This window comes from Amphiura filiformis, chromosome 4 (assembly GCF_039555335.1).
Source record: "Amphiura filiformis chromosome 4, Afil_fr2py, whole genome shotgun sequence".
NCBI lineage: Eukaryota > Metazoa > Echinodermata > Ophiuroidea > Amphilepidida > Amphiuridae > Amphiura > Amphiura filiformis.
In genome coordinates this window covers 76,264,512-76,286,768 of record NC_092631.1, presented here as the reverse complement: position 1 = coordinate 76,286,768, position 22,257 = coordinate 76,264,512, and the positions used below count along the sequence as shown (strand labels likewise).

The 22,257-nt window shown below is 35.4% G+C and overlaps 1 protein-coding gene across 1 annotated transcript in view; it reads left to right on the top strand.

Annotated features, from left to right (window-relative positions):
* Window positions 1-789: 789 nt before the first annotated feature.
* Window positions 790-22,257, top strand: part of LOC140151417 (uncharacterized) — a 215,047-nt gene continuing 193,579 nt past the window's right edge. The window contains 2 exon segments of the mRNA XM_072173749.1: window positions 790-1,131; window positions 9,664-9,781. Coding sequence (XP_072029850.1) covers window positions 970-1,131; window positions 9,664-9,781 — 280 coding nt within the window. The 5' untranslated portion in view covers window positions 790-969.

Here is a 22,257-nt window from a genome sequence, read left to right as displayed (position 1 = left end):
AAGTAGGCCTAATTTACCTTTTTTTTCATGGGGGGGCAAGAGCTCCCCTCCCCCCTAGTTACGCGACTGCTTACTCATGTTAATTGAAAGACCGTCAAAAATATGAAAGATAAACTTTGCGTTACAATTTAAATAATTTGTAAATTGATATAGACCAAAGCTTACGACCTAAGACCTGCTCTGAGGCAGGGCCAAGAAAAGCCGCTGTAAGCCTGGTCTAACATGCTTGCGTAGACTACGGCTACAGAAGACTGATTTCGAGAAATGCAAATTTTACTGAAGCCTGGGGCTAATCCTTCAAGCCTGGCCCACGGGCTAACGAAGCCTCGAGGCTATGGTAGCCGTGCTTCGGGAAATACGTTTTCAGTTAAGCCTGGTCTTACGACCTCTTAAGCCTTGAGGCTAGACAAGCCAATTGCTAAGCCACCCGTCGAGAAATTCGCCCTAAAAGACAAAAGTAAAGCGTAAAATGAAATTAGTCCTATTTATTAGAAAGATACAAAAATGGATCAAATTCTCAGCATATATTTAGGCCTATAGGCCCATGTTTGTACAAGATGTTCAGAATTATTTTTTGACTTAATAATTTTTACAAACAAGAATAGCTAATATGTGCTACAGAAGAAATGCGTTGAACTCTTGACCTGGCTCTTAATGGAACTGAAGTGAATTTGTGATATTTTGGTCAGAATTTTCCTAGGGTGAATTTCAATTACGTGCATTGTCGCCCCCATGCGGACCAATCAATTTAGTGTCACTGAGGGTGCGATGACGTCATTTGCTCGGGCGGACATCTTGTTTCAGTGACTGAGAATGTGAGAGAGACAGTGCATTCCAAGTTGTATAGTCACCATTAAGCCGTGATTTCGTTTTGATTTTCCTCTCAAATTAAAGCCAGAATAGTGCTAATGCTTTGGGTACTTGTGGATTTATATATATAATTTTCCTAGGAGTGGAATTAAGGTCATCATGTTCCGCTGTATTCCGCTGTTTCGAGCCTGCAACAGGCACGTCGAGTACATAGACCGAAGACATGGGAATTTACCGGGTGTACCCGATGATGTTTTTCGATATGCAAGAACTTTGGAGGAATTATTCCTTGATGCTAATCAAATACGTGAACTCCCTAAGGTATGTAAAGTGACAACATAATCAGGAGAATATCCACAGGATTGGTATCTACAATTGGATTCAGTTTGACGTTTATACGAACGTGCAAAGTGATCACAACATTCATGACATTTGTACACAATGAATGAATGAATACAGTGTAACAAGTAGGGGAGTAAACATGAATGGCCTGCCAGTGCAGTGCCATTGTGTTTGCTCGAGGATATTTGCATGCATATGTGTGACACTTAAAAGCAATGTCAGCTACACTAACTTTAAGCTGATAAGTGATATGTATCATGTATGTATGGTTATTGAGCAGAGGATCAAAGATGTGACTTAGAAAGAACGTGCCCTGTCTCTGTTCATGGACTGGTCTTGTCCCCTCTCTTGTGAATCCAGATCGCTTCCTTTACCCATCTTGCGCTGCGATTTTCTTCTCTGTCGATGATTGATGAACTGTCCCAGTCTTGCGCTGCGATTTTCTTCTCTGTCGATGATTGATGAACTGTCCCAGTCTATGATATGGTTTTCTCTTGACACATGATCACTGATCAGTAATTGCAGATTTATTTATTTCCGTAAGAGATTCTGTTCTTTTGGAGCGTGTGTATTTAATCTGGCCTGCTTTCTCTGCTTCCAGTTTATGTTCACTCATGTGGACGCCAAATTGTCTTTTGGTCTCACTGATGTATGTTTGGGGGCAACTTTTGCACGGGATCTCATAAACACAATTGGCAGTTAAGTTCTTTCTTTTTCTTGTTTGTCCTTGGGGTGAACAAGCATCTTTTTGGACACTGACCATGCAGATTTTATACAAAATAAGACCAAAACCAGGTCTCGGTGATGTAGCACTAGAAAAATATCACCATCTAAAGTGAGAAATTTTCTCTTGCATGTCACAAAACCAGTGATCGAATTTAGGAAAAATAAATGGTTGTCCCACGGACAACCAGATTACAATTTCTTGTTGTCCGTCTAAGTTTTTGGTTGTCCGTAGGCCTACAAATGTGACTTTTGGCTAGATTTATGGTTGTCCGGCGGACAACCGAATCAGTATTTTTGGTTGTCCGGCGACTTTTTTAGTTGTCTCGGGCAACCGGACAACCAAAATTTCGAACGCTGCACAAAACCACCATATTTGGGGTCCCAAAAAACCTGACCTTATAAAAATGTTGCTTTAGGCCAAGGAAAGTCGATTTTGAGTTTCCCGTCACCCGCCCTCACTTCATTTTCTGACCCTCACTTGAATTCATTATTGTGATTTTCCAAAAAATACCGATAAAAACTGGTTATATTTGCAGAAAAAATTATGAATATCCCTTTATTTTTGTGGGAAAATCAAAATCAAAACATGCATTTTGCTGTCAACCTTGCAGACTCTTTTTAATACTTTAAAATCTCATTTGGGCTAAACATCCATCTTCAAGTGAGTGAGCGGCAAATAACAATGTATTATTACATGCGTGTTAGTCATATAATGAAAGGCAGAAAAATAATGAATAATGAAAAAGTTACCTCACTTGTTTTCAGAAATTATGTGACGGGAAACTCAAATATGACTGTTAGGGGCCTTATGCCATAAAAGTTCGTTGAATTCCACGAAATGAACATCGGAAAAGAGAGCAGAATTCAACAGCATTGCAACCACATTGCTAGGTGCAAAAGCCATGCTTTAAATAAAAGATGACATTTCGTTGCAAATGAGTTTGAGTTTAGGCCAAATATAGTTATATTTATTGAATTATTGGAATATTTTGACTATAAAACATAATTCAAGGTCAAATTTTTGTCACTTTTTTGCCGACTGAGGACAAGGCGGTAAAGGAAGCACATCCTCGCACTTCAGTTCTGTTGACATTGACCGAATCTGAACAACAGAGGGCAGGCCACAGTATTTTTCTTTTTCGGATTTTCGGGGAGTTTTTAAAGCTTCTTGTGCCATTTTCCGGAGGAAATCTCTTTTTTTGCCGGGCCTACCTACATTCAACTTCAGTTTGACACTGTTTACATAAAATACAAATAAACTAAGATCATAAAAAAGTGCATGCCATAACATTCCATGGACCATCCCATCATAGGCGTAGATCCTGGGGGATGGGGGATTTATCCCCCAATATTTTGCCAGGGGATGATCCATACAATCATCCCCCAATGTTGACGCCTGTATATGGGTTTCCAATCAAATTAACCCCATATTTGGCCATTTCAACCTAAAAGTGCTAAATTTTTCAGCCGTGCGCCAATTTATTCAACTTTTGTACAATATTTCACCAGTTTAGCTTTAATATTGCATTTGTACCATAACCTTATTTTGTCGCCAAAAGGTGCTGACTTCAAGAAATGTTTTCTAACCCCATCCCCCCCAATGGCGAAAAGAAATCTACTCCACTGCATCCCATACTGCAACTTGAGTGCTGGTGTATTGACACTTGAGTGTCTTGGCATGGACTGTTCTCATTGCATTGGGAAAATGACAGGTTACATGTCTGTCAAGTTGTCAACACACATCAGAATTGACCTTTGAGTGATGGATCACGAAAGCCTTTGCAAATGGACCTACATACAAGTATTTTTTGTATTTTGAGAAAAAAGATTTTGCCAAATTCTTCCGGAAAAAATTTAAAAAAACAAACATTTTTTTGAAATAAAAAAGAATTCTGCATTTCTTTTTTTTTCTCTCTCCTTAAAACACAGTCCCTGAAGTACAAATGTACTATAGTAGGTCGCATGTCATAAGTTGGGTATGCAAAAAGGGTGGAGGGATTACACTTTTCTGAAAATTACGATACAAATTTGATTGGCTTTCCGTAACCCCATATCCTACAGCAGTGGTTGATACCTCATTTTAAGCCTAATTTTATACACTTTCAGTCTACTGAAGCATATAATTATATATATTCAGCAAAAAAATCACATCAGTTGAAATGAAAAATGCCAGGGGTGGAGGAGCAGGCGGATGTGGAGCAGGCGGATGTGGAGCAGGCGGATCGGGAGTGTGCAATAGGGCCTATGTGAAAATTCACATGTCAGCATGTCAAAACTACTGGTTACTTTTTCAAATCTAGTGAGGGTATGATGTATTGAAAGCTTTGAATGTTGAATTTGTACACCTAAAACAATTACTAACTATTTAAGGTGGTACTACACCCTGTGATAAATTTTGTGACTAATTTTGCATTTTTCTCAAATAAGTAACTACACACTGGTAACAAAAGTTATATGTATATTATAGGGGCACGGAATCCAATTACTTCACTGAAATTTCAGTGATTCTAGACAAGGGGTTCATTATTATGTTAAGAAATGAGGTACATTCTAGCTGTACCTCTTTTCTTATCATAAATAACGTACCGCTTGTCTTGAGTCACTGACATTCCAGTGTAGTAACTGGATTCCTTACCCTATAATATACATAAACTTTGTTACCAGTGTGATGTGATATTATTTTGAGAAAATGCAAAAATATCACAAATTTATCAAGGGTGAAGTACCACCTTAAAGGGTTATATGTTCCTTTTTTTCATTTTTAATGAAACCCTAGTTGAATTTCAGTATTTTTAGCAATATGCTAATGTACATTTCTCTTCTTGATATTCATTTCCTCAACAATAGAATAACCATCTCGCTAATTACTCGTAAAAAGGTCATTGACCTCCACAATGTAATTAACATACGTACAATTATTTTAAATAGTTCATTTCAAGCATTAATGTATTGAGAACATATCCTCCAAATCTGATGACATTCTTGCATAAAATAAAAATTTTACAGTCATTTTTGTAATTGAGGTCCGATTTGAGAAAAATGCATTTAAAAATTGAGATTTACATAGACGGCTGTGTATTAATTAATTAGTAATTAAGCATTATCTCAAAAATTAAGCATGTGCTAAGGTTAAAAGTGGTGTTAATTGTTAGAGGTTGTCAATATACAACATATCAAAAAATTCATTTTTTGTCATTTTTGACCATGTAATGGAAATTGTACCCAACTTATGACATGCGACCAGTATAGAACAATACATTGTGGAATATTCAAATACGCTTGCTATCAGTGTCCGAAATAAGGAAAATATGGAGGTTATCCCGAGGATAACTAAAGCATAAATTCTGCTTGTCCTCACTACATTTTGGTTGTCCCCAAAATGTGTAATACTTTTGGAGGTAAAATATATTGGTTGTCCAGGGGATAATAGCTCAATATGGTTGTCCCCAGTGATTTTTGGACAAGAGGACAAGAGGATAAGTGCTTATTTCGAACACTGCTTGCTATAGATGAGCAGTATGCGCATGCGGCACGCATCATCACAATTTCCATTGTTTTTTGCCTGGCAGTATGCGAGTGCATCATATTTTCTTCAGGGCTTGTGTTTTTAAAACTCCCGCCACATCACAATAAGGCTGTTGATTGTTGAACACTAGTGGTTGCATGGGGTTCACTCAAGCATATCGATATACCAGTCCCTTGCCTTTGTTGGTAAACATTGAGGTCAACTCATCTATTAATTTTGCAAATTAATTTGCTTCTTTTTTGTTAAGTAATATATTAAGTCTATTTGTTTTGTATACTTGTTATGTCCGACTCCTTATCTAACTCTATTTTCCAACCCTTTGCCTTTGACAGCTCTCTGCACCCGTTTGATAAGTTTCTTGATAGCACCGATGTTACCAGCCCCAAAGATATTCCTTGCCAGTACTACACCAATGAAAATATAAATACTCACGATCCCCCTATCAATACATGTACCCTGTCCTTGTTTCACCATAACGCATGCAGTCTCAACAAACATTCCAACGACATTGTTAACTATTTGGCCTCCTTGGACCATCACTTTAACATATATGGTTTTTCTGAAACCTGGTTTAACTCTGAAGATGAGGCTGCATTGATTGACATTGATAATTACTCAAGGGAGAACTGTGTTCGTCCAAACCGTCGTGGAGGTGGTGTCTCTTTTTTATCAACAATGATATAAATTATTGCCTTAGACCCGACCTTTCCCTTGACTGTGCAGATTATGATTCTCTCTTCATTGAGGTGTCCCAAAATTCTACAAAACCATCATCGGTATCCTTTACAAACCCGAGTACGTTATTCACAGTGATTTTTAGATCAACTGAGCAATACCCTGAACACCATTTCCAATGAAAAAAACCCTGTTACCTGATGGGTGACTTCAACTTAGATTTGCTCGTACATGATACCGATCCCAAAGTTAGTGACTTTCTTAACATACTTTATTCCCATGATTTTATCCCATCAATTGATCGACCAACCCGCATTAAAACCAACATCCATGGACATACCAGCGCGACCTTGATTGACAACATTTTCACCAATGACATTTTATCCCAAATCAACTCAGGTATTATTGTCACCGACCTTTCAGACCATTTCCTATTTTCCTCACCCAACAAAAAACATGTAGGCCTAACGCAGTACCACGCACACCTGTAATAAAGAAAACACGGCATATGAAACCTAACAATATCAAAGGTCTAAACAACGCATTGTCCCTTGTTGATTGGTATCAGTTAACCAACATACTAGATCCAGACGAGGCCTACAACAGATTTAATTCTAAATTATCTACACTTCTGAACATACATTGTCCAATTAAAACTAATATAATATCTAAACGTAACTCACCCAAAAACCTTGGGTAACTAAAGGACTAATTAAATCGCTCCAAACAAAAGATAAGTTATATAAAGCTTACATTCTAAACCCATCAAATGATAATAAACTAAAATATAAAAACTATCGTAACCATCTAAACCTTCTACTTCGTCTTAGTAAAAAATTACACATCACCTCAAAAATTGAAAACAATAAACATAATACTAAAGAAATGTGGAAAACTTTAAATAATTTACTTGGTCGTAATAAAAAACTAAATTCCCTGATTTCTTTAACAATAATGAAGGTCAACGAATAACTGATAATCAAACTATTGCTGAACACTTTAATAATTTTTTTTGCCAATATTGGCATCAACCTTGCTAGTAAGATATCTGATCCACCTACTGACTTTAAACCTCCCCTGTCGACTTATTCAAACCCCAATTCACTTTTTATGCATCCTACATCTCCAGAAGAACTTGTTAAATTAACATCTGATTTAAAAAATAGCAACAGTAGTGGAACTGATGACATAAGTAATAATCTTCTAAAACAAATAATTCCATCCATTTGTGGTGTCCTCTCCCATATCTTCAATTTATCTATTGCCTCAGGAACTGTCCCTACTGCACTAAAACATGCTAATGTAACACCCATTTTTAAAGCAGATAATAAACATGACGTCACCAACTATAGGCCTATATCAATCCTTCCATCTATCTCCAAACTCCTTGAAAAAATTGTCTATGCACGGATCTTTAACTTCATTGAGCATCATAACATTCTAACTCCCCCATCAGTTTGGCTTTAGGCCTAAGAGATCCACATACATGGCTATTAACGAACTTTATTGTAAAATAACGGACAACCTGGACAACAAACTTCACACAATTGGCATATTCCTAGATCTTAGCAAGGCCTTTGACACCATAAACCATGACATTCTTCTTGACAAACTCAATAAATATGGTATCAGAGGTCTTGCTAATGATTGGGTTAAGAGCTACCTATCTGGAAGACAACAACAGGTTTCCTTTAATAATGCCCTCTCTACTCCTGCAGATATCAATTGCGGAGTTCCTCAAGGATCGATTCTAGGACCGTTATTATTTCTTTTATATATTAATGATCTCCCACTTTGTTCTAAAGAACCCCATTTTATTTTGTTTGCCGATGACACGAATATCCTTTTCTCACATCAAAACCCTAAGACACTAGAAATAATAGTTAATAATGAACTTAATCATATTTCAAATTGGTTTAAACTAAATAAATTATCATTAAACATTAAAAAAACTAATTATATTATTTTCAAAAATAAACATAATAACAAACCTGATATTGAAATTGATATTAAAATTAATAATACACCCATCCAAAAAGTTCAGACCACCAAATTCCTTGGAATACTCATTGATCATAATTTGTCATGGACCTCTCACACTAAACATGTTTCTAAAATTATTTCTAAATACAATGGAGTTATTAGAAAGGTCAGACCCTTCTTGCCTCAAGAGTCTCTTCTAACTCTGTACAATTCCCTTGTATTGCCATATTTGTCATATGGTGCAATGATTTGGGCTGATCCCAATAATTCCAATATTGAACCACTCTTTCGATTGCAGAAAAGGGTAATCCGCACATGTACTAATTCTATTTGGCTAGCCCACACAGACCCACTCTTCGCATCCTTAAAAACCCTTAAAATTCATGATATTTATAAAATCCAACTTTCTTCATTTATGTTTCAATTTCACCATGACCTTTTACCTACTGACCTCATTGAAAACAATTTTTTAAAGTTCAAACACTGTCCCACCATTATGACACTAGACACGCCACGACCCATTTATTGAACCGTCCAATACTGTTCTGGCAAGCAATACATCCTGTTCACAAGGTCCGTTGGTTTGGTACAGTCTTACTTCAAACATAAAAATTCCCGTTCTTTAGCCTCATTTAAATATTGTTTTAAAAAAACCCTCATCGGTTGTTATAATAGCCATGCTACTACCCCGTAATGTGTGCTCATAATCATTCAGCTGTCCCTATTCTGTTACGCTCAATTATCCTTATTCTTTCTTCTTTCTGCTTCCCTTCTTTGCTTTCTATAATCTAGTCGGATAACTTGTATTGTATTGTTTTGTTTTGTCCCCTATACCGTCACCAGTTTATACACATGATAAATTATATTTGATTAATTATTGAGGTCCCTGCAGCTCCACGCTATGCGTTTAGCAGGGTCCTCGTCAGTCAATATTATTTTAGCCACATTAATTATTATATTAACTAAGATAAATTATCTGATTTGTAAATTGCCTATATCCACATATAAACATATTATTATATATTGTATATTAACGTCATGAACAGTAATATTATATATTACATAGATTATGTATCCAAGTTATATTAACCATCACAAATTATTATCAATATATCTTTTTGTTAATATTATTGCAATTTACTCTTATTATTAATTGCTATTATATTTATTAAACTATATCTATTGTACTCAATGTTATTATTATATATGCTATGCTATGTATGATATTGATTGATAAAATAAATTTGAACTTTGAACTTTGAACTTTATAGTATTAGTAAAGTACATTGCAAAACATTCATTTTATTGATTTTTTGAACACCAAAAACATTGCAGTTTTGGTGTGCTTGGTGGTGAGAACTTTGAACCCATGACACAGGTCCAATTAATCATCCGTAGGAAAATTCTAAAAACACTAACAGCAACCAGCACTGAGTCTTATGTAATTTCAAACAGTAGGCCTATGTTTTTATAGTGATATTTTGCTTTTTTCAGCAATGAGTGGTCATTGTCTCTGCATGATGCACTGTACATATTATCTAGTATTAATATTTAGAGTGGAATTGGTCAAATTATAAAGTCTTTTTTTCTTTAATTTTCAGCAATTTTTCCGTCTCTCAAACTTGCGCAAACTGGGCCTCAGTGACAATGAACTGGAACGTCTGCCGGCAGAGATCGGCAATTTCATGAATCTCGTGGAGCTAGACATAAGCAGAAATGGTAAGAGAATAGGAAATGTGCAAGAAGTTTGATATTTATTTGGATACCGGTCCCTCCGTATTTTGGGAATGTGGTTTAATTTGGAAGGGAGTATGAGGTTAAAATTTTTTGCTAAGAATCAACAAATCAGATCACTTGTAAACATGTGTGAGATTCAAGCAATTTGTAAATTTAGATTCCCTAAAGTGACACTGACTGTTATGTCTACATGTATATTGCAGGCCAGGCATCATGTTTAAATAGGAATAGGAATCTGTTAAATTTGTTTGTTTGCCGTAACAAATCATGCTAACCAAATTTTTTTCTAATGGATCTTCTAATTTAGATTTTGGGAAGAATTGATGAGATTAAATTGATCTGGAAAACCAGATTTGTATAAAAAGAAAGGCTTTCAACCCAATCAAAGTCATTAATTAAGGGTACTTACCTGCCCAATTTATATTTTTTGCATTTTTCTCAAAAATTATAGCGCATTGGTGACAAGTAAGATATGTATATTATAGGGGCAAGAACTACAACTACTGCATTGGAAATTTTATTTCAGTACAGGCACCAGTTGTGGAGTTACAGTCAAAAATGAGGGAAAATCAATATTTGATCAATAAATCAATAACTACTTGCCTTGAGTTGCTGAATTTTCAGTGCAGTAGTTGTAATCCTTGTCCCTATAATATCTTACTTGTCACTAATGGGCTATAATTTTTGAGAAAAATGCAAAAATAGGCACAAAATTGGCCAGGGGTGTAGTACCCCCTTAATCAATATCAGCATTAATTATCCATTATGCATACCAGCACAGAATGCACTGTTTGTGAACTTTGTCATCATGACATGGGGTGGTAAATTATCAAAGTCCAAATAATTATGTCAGTCAATTAATACTATTACTTGTAGACAGATTGGGGATGTCAATGTACTGTATTGTCCAGTTTTGTTTGCTGTGTCTATTTGACAATCAGATTTTTGTAGATCAGGTTTTGTGGCCGAAGTTTGTTTGTGAAGACTTATCTACATGTACATGTATGTGGTTCATGGCAGTAAGAATTTATTAAGGGGGGTGGTTGTGATGTGTGTGTATGTCACATGTGACCACAGCTATATGTGGGTAAAAATGGTGAATAAAATTGGAGGGATAACCGAATAGGGTGCAACTCTACTAGTCTTATTTACAAGACTGCCCTACCCAACCCTAAACCTTAACCCTAAACTCCGTAAATGAGGACTGGACTCAAGTTTAGCAAGTTGCACCCTATTCGGTAAATTGTACAATGTACCATGAAATAATAATTAGTTAAAACTGAAAAATATGTTATGCCAAAAAGTAAATAGTCTTGTAATTCTATATGTAGTAGACAATCTTGTGCACACACACTGTTCTAGGCATATAGATTTATGGTGTACATTAGAGTCAATTTATTATTATTATAAAAAGAAACAAACAAATATGTAATTTGGGTAGGCCTACATGTAATACTTCCACCTTTTCTAGAGCAGTTTTTGGCTATCTCTTGCAGCCCTACTTATTGGAGACCCAATTTGAAGTACCAGTAGGCCTAAATGTTGTTTATAATTGTGTTTTTGAAAAGTCACACACAAAAAGTTAAAACTGTGAAAAATATGTAAATGCCAAAAAGTAAATAGTCCTGTAATTCTACATGTAGTAGACAATCTTGTGCACACACACTGTTCTAGGCATCATATAGATTTATGGTGTACATTAGAGTCAATTTCCTTACTTAGCCCATCCTCAAGGAAGTCTGTAATTGCAACATGTACAGGTCTACAATACATTGTATACGCCTTTACCAATTGTATGTGCTTCAAATAATTATGTTGCACTTGGTAGTAAATTAGATAATGATGCATTTGAGTTTCACAAATTTATGAGTGCTTACAGGATCAAATGAAAGGGTTGAGTTAAGGAGAATGGAAACAATTAAAAGGGGAGATGTACTCTTATTTCCTTCAGGCATATGAAATTGTAGGCCCTGTATATTTTTATTACCTTCATTAAATTTAAACCAAGGATAATCAACCAGTACTGCAGGATGAGCATGATTAGGGGTTGTCTATCGCTTTAGGGTTAGTCTTAAAAAGTTGCATATTTATATGAGAAAAGTTATGGACACAAGTCGCCACATTGTAAGGGATTTGAACCTGGGTCCTTCGGATCATCGGACAGATGCTCTACCAACTGCATGTTAGCAAATTTGATGAACATTATCAATATCAAGATATCAACCAACCATTTTATAATTTTGACGTGCATACACATGTAGTTACGGTCTCTACTGGACATATAATACATGTAGGGCCCTATACACAGACTGTACTATATTTTATATCGCAGATGCTCGCCATTTTCTCAGGTACGGTACTTCTTCGCGAATCCAGGATTTTGTCACATTCCAGTAAATACAGTAAACACACAAAAATGTGAAGTTTCTGAATTCTGATTTCTGAGCCTTGTATTCTCAGAAGCTTAACTGAAATAGCCTCACTTTGCTGGGTATTTTCGCCTTACCTTCCCTAAATAGAATGTTGGGATATGAAATATGGCCATATTTTGTAGGAAACCCCTGTGGCTACAGGTTGGTGATCTTCTGCGTGGCATGCAAAGGAGTCCGAGACTCCGAGGTTTGAATCCCGGGGGTACCAAGTGACTACTTTGTTCATCTTCTCTCCCTTTTCATTTCTTCTTTCCCTTCCAATAGCAAAAAAAAACCATGTGTTGGGTTAGACTTAATGCCTGTACGAACAAATTTGTGTGTATGTGCGTCATCATAAATTTTCCTGTGATGGTCATCACACAGGTTATAGAACAGAATTAGGTTAAACCCCCTGAAAAGGTGCCTGTTACAGCTAGCTCATCATATGTAAGTGCTGAAAGAAGAACAAGGTTTAGTGTCAGTTTTTATATTTTCTTGGTCTATTTTGAGGGAGAATTAAATGTTGGCAAGATGGTGGTTTCCTGTGTAAGTTAATTTTAGCCTACTTATGGGTTTAATTAAAAATAATAAACTGTGGGGCACACAAGTCCAGAGAGCAAGATGCTTTGATAATATCCTATCAAGTTTGGATCCGTCCTTAAAATATGGTTGCATTGATATTTTGCAGAAATTATCTTACACACACACACACATGCACCGATTGCACCCCCCACACTCCCCCCCACACCCCTCCTTGCACACATACCCCTCTAAGCACTGTGGGTTAACCAGGGACAATTATTGGCCAAATACAAATAGGGCCATCACACTCAGTTGTTTAGTGCATAACCGGGACTTTTTATCCAATTTTTTCACGCTGTTCAAGTTTTTTTTTGTCTAATTGGGGACTTCTACCTCAATCCTCATTCCTCCTAAACTAACAGTGGACACAAAATTTGAAAAGTACATGTAGACAACGTAGGATTTCCCAACTGTCTATAGGCCTACTTGAATAGTGTTCAAATTTGAATGAATTGTGACGTTCATATCATAATGCACTAACTTTTCAAACTATATAGTAATAAGGACAGAGCGGTGATAATGCGGTGTCCACTTTTCAAATTTTGTGCCTACTTTTCGTTGATAATTTCATAAGTATTTTAAATTGTTTTTATTGTTTTTTGCCCCCCCCCCCATTGTTTTAAATTCCAGGCAGGCTTCAAAAAAGAAGCTGGCCTAATGAATTACAATTGTCATCAGTGTCCGAAATAAGGAAAATATGGAGGTTATCCCGAGGATAACTTGAGCATAAATTCTGCTTGTCCTCAATACATTTTGGTTGTCCCCAAAATGTGTCATAATTTTAGAGGTAAAATATAGTGGTTGTCCAGGGGATAAGTACATAGATCAATATGGTTGTCCCCAGTGATTTTTGGACAAGAGGATAAGTTAAGCACCGGATAAAAACGCGATTTTGGAAGCCAAAAAACGCACCACGATATTCCAAAAACGCAAAAAAACGCGATTTCCGAAAAAAAGCATAAAAATTTTTTTTTTTTTTTTTTCAATTTTTAATTTTTTTAGAAGTTGTAGACCTAAATTACTTGTTATTGAAGGTTGGCACCTCCGAAATACTGCTACATAAAAAAAAAAAAAAAAAAATTTAAAATTCTGAGATTTTTTTTTCAAAACTGGATAAATTTGTACATTTTAATTACTTTTGCTTCTATTGAACAGCTAGCAATGCATGTTAATTCAATATGTCCCTGGCTGTTCAATAGAAGCAACAGTAATTAAAATGTACAACTTTATCCAGCTTTGAACAAAAATCTCAGAATTTTTAAATCTTTTTTTTTTTTTTTTTTTTTATAAGTAGCAGTATTTCGGAGGTTCCAACCTTCAATAACAAGTAATTTAGGGTCTATAACTTCTAAAAAAATTTAAAATTTAAAATTAAAAAAAAAAAAAAAAAAAAAATTTGAAAAAACGCAATTTCACCCAAAAAACGCAATTGCGGCTGCAAAAACCGCGATCACGTTTTCCTCCGGTGCTTAGGATAAGTGCTTATTTCGAACACTGATTGTCATGCTCAATATATCAACACCACTATGTAGTTTTCTTGTTCTGTAATCTGTGCACTGAATGCTAAAATTATCCCACTGAATGCAAAAATTATCCAACTGAAATTTTTTTTTAAAATCAAGTTGATTACATATCTAGTATTCAGTCAGGCATGAATAATGCTATGCACAATTGTGCAGGTTTGTGTATATTACATTGTACAATTTGTACATGTACTGACTACTGTACATTTACTGAAAACAGCTCAGCAAGTAGGCCTATACATCAAACATTTTGTGAGATTTATTTACACTGAGTTTCCCATTTAAATTGCAAGCTAACATCATTTGCTGCAAATTTATTATGTCTCACAGAAATTAGTTGTTGCTGAAGATGGAGAGTTTAAAATTACAGTACTGGCTAGCTTAAATATTGAGAACAATACACCAAGACTTGTAAGTCACCCAAACAATATAATATGAAGTATTGTTGTTGTGGACAAAAATAACCATATTTTAAAACTTGTCACTTAAGGGGGTACTACACCCCTGCCCAATTTTGTGCCTATTTTTGCATTTTTCTCAAAAATTATAGCGCATTGGTGACAAATAAGATATGTATATTATAGGGGCAAGGACTGCAACTACTGCACTGGAAATTTTATTTCAATACAGACAACAGTTGTGGAGTTACAGTCAAAAATGAGGGAAAACCAATATTTGATCAATAAGTCAATAACTACTTGCCTTGAGTTGCTGAATTTTCAGTGCAGTAGTTGCAGTCCTTGCCCCTATAATATACATATCTTGTCACTAATGCGCTATAATTTTTGAGAAAAATGCAAAAATAGGCACAAAATTGGCCAGGGGTGTAGTACCCCCTTAAATTTTTATAAAATGTTACAGTTTTTGAAAAATCTAGGTGTTCCAGTTGCAAAATAAAATCAGAATGCTTCAAAAATGACACTTTAACTTTGGTAGTAGAAAAAACAGCTACATGTAAATATATTTTTTAAAGTAACCTTTTAATTTTGGATAAACAGTACATTGAAAATAATGTGTTTTGTGTCCAAGACCTTGTGCCGGAGGTTGTAACTTTTTTTACAAATGGGTACAAATTGGTTAGTCCTTGTTGAATGACAGTTATTCAAGGCTGCCACACAATAATTGTTACCAAGCAGTAAATGCTTGTACATGGACTTGGACATGTTGGAGAAGAGTGACAAAAGATGGAGAACAGTGACAAAAGATTGAGAATATTGATTGCCAGATTTAGTTTCAATTTTGCAGTAACTTTTGAACCTATGTAAATTTTGAATGAAATGAGCATGATGCAGGTATGAAGCTTGATATCTGGCCTCATACTAAAAGACAAAGTACTCTGCATAGAAAAAGGTTCTTCTTTCTAGTACATTTATACATCTTTAGGGTAAGATACCAGTGTTTCAGGTTGAGTAATTCAGTCTCTAGGTACAGTCACAAAACACCAAGTAGTCTAAATTGTGCTCAAACTAGACATTTTACAACACACTGCACAACTGCTTCCTTGTTTGAAACCTGACCCATAAGAATGTTGAACTCTTTGAATAAAGAATGTATGGCATAGGTCTTAACCCAGATACTATTTTTACACAGTTTTCTTGTAAATTGAGTTCATGTCTGCATGATCCTCTTTGTAGGTGAGCCAGCCACAGACACCTCCAAAACAGAAGTCAAAAGTTACACAAATTCAAGATAAAAAATATTGTTTTGATTTACCACATTTCACCATTCAAGTGTTACAGACACTTTTTATGTAGGCCTACATGTATATGTACCAACACCTAAAATACATACACTCTCTCCTCTACTGTGTATGACTGAATGTACTTCGACTTTGAATTGACTTGAGATTATACCCTGCATGCAAACTTTAGGGGAGGGCGTGGCAGGATGGGTAGGGTGATTTTACAATATACATATCATGTATTATAGGGCCTACATGTAGACAATATCCTGCCTGGCCTGGTTCTTCCTTCACCTATTTTTGGCAACATCAAGAAGTCTCATGCAGTTAGAATCCAGAAACCTGGATGTTGTTTTGAGCTGCTAAATTTGGATGGATTGCTGCATCATTTTCCCACAGGAAGATTTTACTGTATACGCCAATATTTTCGTGTACAGATATTTTCCCGGTTTCTTGTATCACTGACAATTTCGCAAGGTGTTAAATTACTGGTTGTTGGCAACTTATTATATAATAAAATACATACCGTATTTCGTCGAATAAACGCCCCCGGGGGCGTTACATTTTCCCAAGGGGCGTTTATTAGAGGTCATTTTTAGCACGACATTTCCCGTTAAAATCATTAGGTAAGCTTAAAAGTCACGCTAAAATGACGAACTATGACCTTTTGACACCGACTTTTGGTTCACTTCCGGGTTCGGATGCAGATTTTCGCCATTTATTGCTGCTATTATTGACCATGTGAGCAACTTGGTAAGCTTACTACACAAGATAGAATGGAAATATCGGAATTTTTTAAACATCTTGGTTGAAAAAAGTGGTGGGGGGCGTTTATTTGAGGGGGGGCGACTATTCGACGAAATACGGTAATTTCTTCATTTCAACATATTGGCGGGTTATTATTTTCGCGGTCACATATTACTCCGCAGAATTCACGAAAATAAAACCACCGCAAAAATTTCAGCGTATACAGTAGTAGGTTGCTCCAGTTCCAGCCCAGTTAAGTCCAGTTCTTACTCCACATCGCAGCGCGATGCGATGCTATAAAAACTGAAATCTGAGCCAGGTTTTTACGAGCTTGGCGGTGACAATTCTCATCGCGCGGTGGAAATTTCGGTCCGTGATGGAGTTCAATTTTGTTCAATTTTATAGCATCGCGCTGCGATATCGCAGCCGTGCACGCTTGTGATTGGCTGCTGGAAAATCAAGGTCGGCAGAATGACCTTAAAAGGAGATTGCAGACCCCACATGCTTTAAAAACATTGCAACATCGCACGATGCTGCGATGTTTTAAAAGCATCGCAATCGCTCTGCGATGTGGAGTAAGAATCGGACTTTATGGTCTAAGAAAAAACTGGGGTTTAATACCTGCTGTTGGTGCATGTAGGTACATGTAGAACAAGTGTACCAACTTGTTTTAAATCTACCTGTTTCCCCTGAGTGAGTTGTGACTGACTGTGACCCTGACCTTAATTATGAGGTTATGGGAAAGTTTAAAAATACATAGAGCCCTGCAAATTCCAAGTAGTGGGAACTTTCTGTTATGCAATTCACACATGCTAGACGATCTTTCATTGATGTGGCCCAGTTTGAATCAAATTTAGAACATGTAAAATTATAAATGTATCCAGATTCAGAATGTATGGCAACTAAATGCTAGGATCGTTCATGGTTGAAAAAAAAAAAAAAAGTGTTTTCATTTACTGTATTGGTCCGAGTAAAGTCCCACCCGTTTTTTATGTGAAAATTTTTCACAATTGGGGGGTGGGATTATACTCGAATTTTAAGTTTATTTTTTTTCTGGTTTTGGAGTGTCCCTGGACCTAGACCTAGATGCTAGGATCATTCATGGTTGACCTAAAAAAATTTAAAAAAAATTCAAGATATTTTGTATTTTAATATGAAAATTGATACTTTGTATTCATGTCATAGTCTATTCATGATTTCAAAATGCATTCAAATTCAATGCAGTTTGAAATCATTTTAATAGAGTATGACATGAATACAAAGTATCAATTTTCATATTAAAAATACAAAATATCTTGAAATTTTTTTTTTTTTTTTTTTTTTAGGTCAACCATGAATGATCCTAGCATCTAGGTCTAGGTCCAGGGACACCCAAAACCGAAAAAAAAAACTTAAAAAAAAAAAAAAAAAAAATTTTTTTTACAAATTCTGAAATTTTTCAAAAATGGGGGTGGGATTATACTCGAGCGTGGGACTATACTCGGACGAATACGGTAATATGCAAAGTGATGATTTGTGTTCATGTCATACTCTATTTCAAAATGCATTGAATTTGTATTCATTTTGAAATCATTATGACATGAACACAAATGACCACTTTGCATAAAACACAAACTTCTTATTTAATTTGGGGTGTTTTTTTTTGGGGGGGGGGGGTAAGGTCAACCATGCATGATCCTATCATTTAGCTCTAGGTCCAGGGTCTCTCAGAACCTGAAAAAGTAAATAACTACCTTATTTAATACATGCAATAAGCAGTAAGCACCAACTTTTACTTAAGTGCTAATGCTATACATAACATGTCGATCCATTTATACCACCTTTGTCACAGTAGGATGATAAGAATATGGCCCCTACGTATTTTGTGATCAAAGAAATGATCCCTTGTCTAGCAAAACCAATTTCCCTTTTTGCTTGAGATATATTCTTGATTTTACAGACTAAAATATACGCTACAAAATCTCATAAAATCATGAAGTTTTCTTGCGGTACAATAATTTTGATGTTCTGAAAAATATAAAATGTGAAAGAAATTTTGCAGTTGTTTCTGCTGTATTGCCAAATCATTTTCCCCGACATTGGACTTGTTTTTCTTGATCATATCACACACCATAATCCCGCCTTCGCACAAAAACCGTTGGGAATTTGTGGCCAATGTAAAATAATTGCTTTTTAAAGTCAGTGTCTATAAAGTAAATTGCGTCCAGGAAGATAATCGACTGCAGACCTTTTCGCTGCATATAGAGCTATAATCGTCCATATTAAAACGATATCAAGGGACGCATAGGTCAGATATTATGTCATTTAACATACTAGTCCCTATAGCTACCTCGTGGAGGCCCTGGTATGTAATTAGCGCAGGACTCCTCCATCCAACACAATTTAGCGCGATGTTCACACTTGATATTTCATTTATTAATGACCCACATCAGCTATCAGTTGGCAAGTATTACAAACAGTTGATTGGATAACTGTTATACTTCACGCATCAACAGATCAGTGATAACGTAAACGAAGATCGGTGATCAGGAAATGGCCAATATGGCGACAATTAAATTGCTTTTTAAATGATGTTACATGTACTACATACACATTTTATTGCACAGTATATCAAATTATCAATTGAAAATCAGGTGGTGTATTATACCATAGACAGTAGTGCATTTACACATGACTGTGTATAATGAAAACATCACGGTATTCACAATCAATTTCATTGCCTAATATTTATTGATCGGATATGGATGCGTGATTGCGTGTACTATGTATGTGACATCATGTAGTCGCAGATGGCATGCTAAATCCCAAGTATTTTAATTTTTAATATTTTTTTGTTGAAACAATAATTCAGGGCTTAAAATTATCCCAACTAAGATTTGTTGAGGTAAATGCTAAACCATAATGGAAGTCATATAAGGTCATTTTCACGGTAAAGGGTGTAACTTTTGATTTTTAGGGTCAAAATTTCAAACCACTTAAATATGTTTCTGTTTACTGAAATCATGCATAGAAGCAACTTAATTTCAAGTAAAATAATGTTTCAAGGCTTAAACCTTTTGATTTCTAATAAAAAATTTGACATTTGCATAACATTTTGGTTAAAATATAAGAAAAAATGTATTTTACATAACCTCAGAAAATTTTGACATGAAAGCTGGAATACATGTTGAAATTCCATTCCAAAGTAAGTCAACAGATATAAGTTAAATTTTATACCATGTTTTGCTATGTTTGTAATTGCAGTTTTGAAAATTTTTAACATCAAGTGTCATTTACAATGGAAATTTCCAAACCTTAAACATATTTTTTAAGTTTTAATTGGGTTCCTAAAATAATTTGAATGTCTAACTTCATGTACAAATACTACTTGATGAAAGGAACCTCCTAGCCAAGTTTCACAGAAATTGGAGTTATTTTTTAGAATTGGCAATTCAAGCGATTTGTGTTTCGGAGGCTTCAGTTAACAACACAGGTGATCATAAAAGTAAAATATTTAGCTAACTACTACAAGTTGACATAAAAAAATAGGTAAAAAATATCACAATTACCAATTTTCATGCTTTGCTTCTAAGTATTGAATTTCAGTTGTGACAAAAATTAAATTATCACAGCAAGTCATTTTTTTGTTTCGTAGGCTTCATGTTAACAATTGTTAAACATTGCAGAAGTAGTTTTTTTGAAAACAACAGTGTTGGGATCATCTAAGCTGTTATTTTCTTGTGTGTATTGAATCAATGATTCTATGCGGCAGATATTGTAGATTTATCACACATTAATTTTTTTCACCCATTTGTTAAGTATGGTGTTTTTTGCATGTGAAGCCTCAAACAGGCTTTTTAAGGTATCAGTATATTTTTCAAACATTAACCATAATGTCAATTTTTTTAAAAATTTATGACATTCTGCACATATCAAGTAATAATTACAATGCAGATATCAGTATGAAACACACCAATTTAGATATGCATAGATGATAATTAAGTTTACTGTTGTTTCGGAGGCTTCATTTGTTTCGGAGGCTTCAATTGTTAACGGAAAGTTTGTATTGGGTCCCATTTTCAAACGGTGATATATATCTCCACGATTTAAAAACATGTGACTTGAGGATCTAGTTTGCTACATTTTAATAAATAGATTGGATGAGGTCTTTTATTTATATTTGCACAAACTTGCTGAACATTTTGTTTCGGAGGCTTCAAAAAAGATAACGGAAAAACGGCTATTTGAAGTCAAGATTTTATAAAAATTTTAAAAGCTTGCAAATCGGCTAATTTTTGTTACCCATTTCAAGTTAAGATAACAACTGTTATGAATCAAGAAGAAGTGAAGAAATAACCAAGAATTATGAACCAAAGCTACACCCACAAAGTTTGTTAACAATTGTTAACGGAAAATGAAGCCTCGAAACGATAAATATCAAGTCCGGTTCTCAAAAATACAGGGCCGTTCACAATTAAATCTAATGTGGCAGTGTTTACTGAACATATGACTGTACTTTCAGGATAAGAAAAATTATCCATGAACTAACTGAAGAAAACACAGGGTTTTACAAAATGTTACTGTTTTTATAGTTTTCAAAATGGCAATATTAAGTACATTTAAGCCTGCTAAAACTGAACGCAGTAACTCCCAAAGCTGATTATGCTACCCAAGGTAGCTGCTAACTAGATGACTTATGTGGCCAAAAATTATGGAATTCTGTGGCTTTATTAGAACACTACGGATTAAAATGTTAAAAATCCAAAGTTACACCCTTTACCGTGAAAATGACCATAATTGAATACCTGAATACAAAACCCACCCAAGTCCATGGAAAGTGAATTTGATAAATTAAAAATCAAATGTGCATCATACATGCTGATGATACATGCAAAATTTCACATGCTCAATTGACACATGTATAGGGTGGATTTGGGCATGATAGGCATATGAATAAGCAACAATTTCCCATGCTTAACTCAATTTGGACTTCGGTGGGTTATGAACTCATGTATTCAATTCCCGTGACTTGGTACAATAGAATTAACACAGTGTACAGCTAATTACATTGTACACTGACTTTATTTTCAGAAAGACACCTGAATGCAGAACCATAAAGCAGGACAAGCTGTTCTCTCTCTGTATGTCAGGTGACACTTGTAGCGCTCCTGTGGTCTACACCACCTTGCTCAATCTGATGCCTTGGTTAGAAACCAGCTTCACATCATTAGTCCAAGATGTTGGTGGCCGTCCCCTTCCTTGTCAGCCCCTTGCAAAATTTGTTTTTCTACACCTCCCTTTTTCTCGACAATATAGCCAAAGTACTTCAGCTTTCTCTCCATTATGCAATTTCTGATGGTTAAACCAATCTTGTGTTGTGTAGAATCCAGGAATTTGTACTCCTGTCTTCCCATGTCACTTGCAGAAGCCTCCTGTAACACCACAATTCAAAAGCATATCTTTTCCTGTCATTCTTGGTCATAGCCCTAGACTCGTAAGTAGCAATGGAAAACACACTTTGCACGTAGTAGGCAA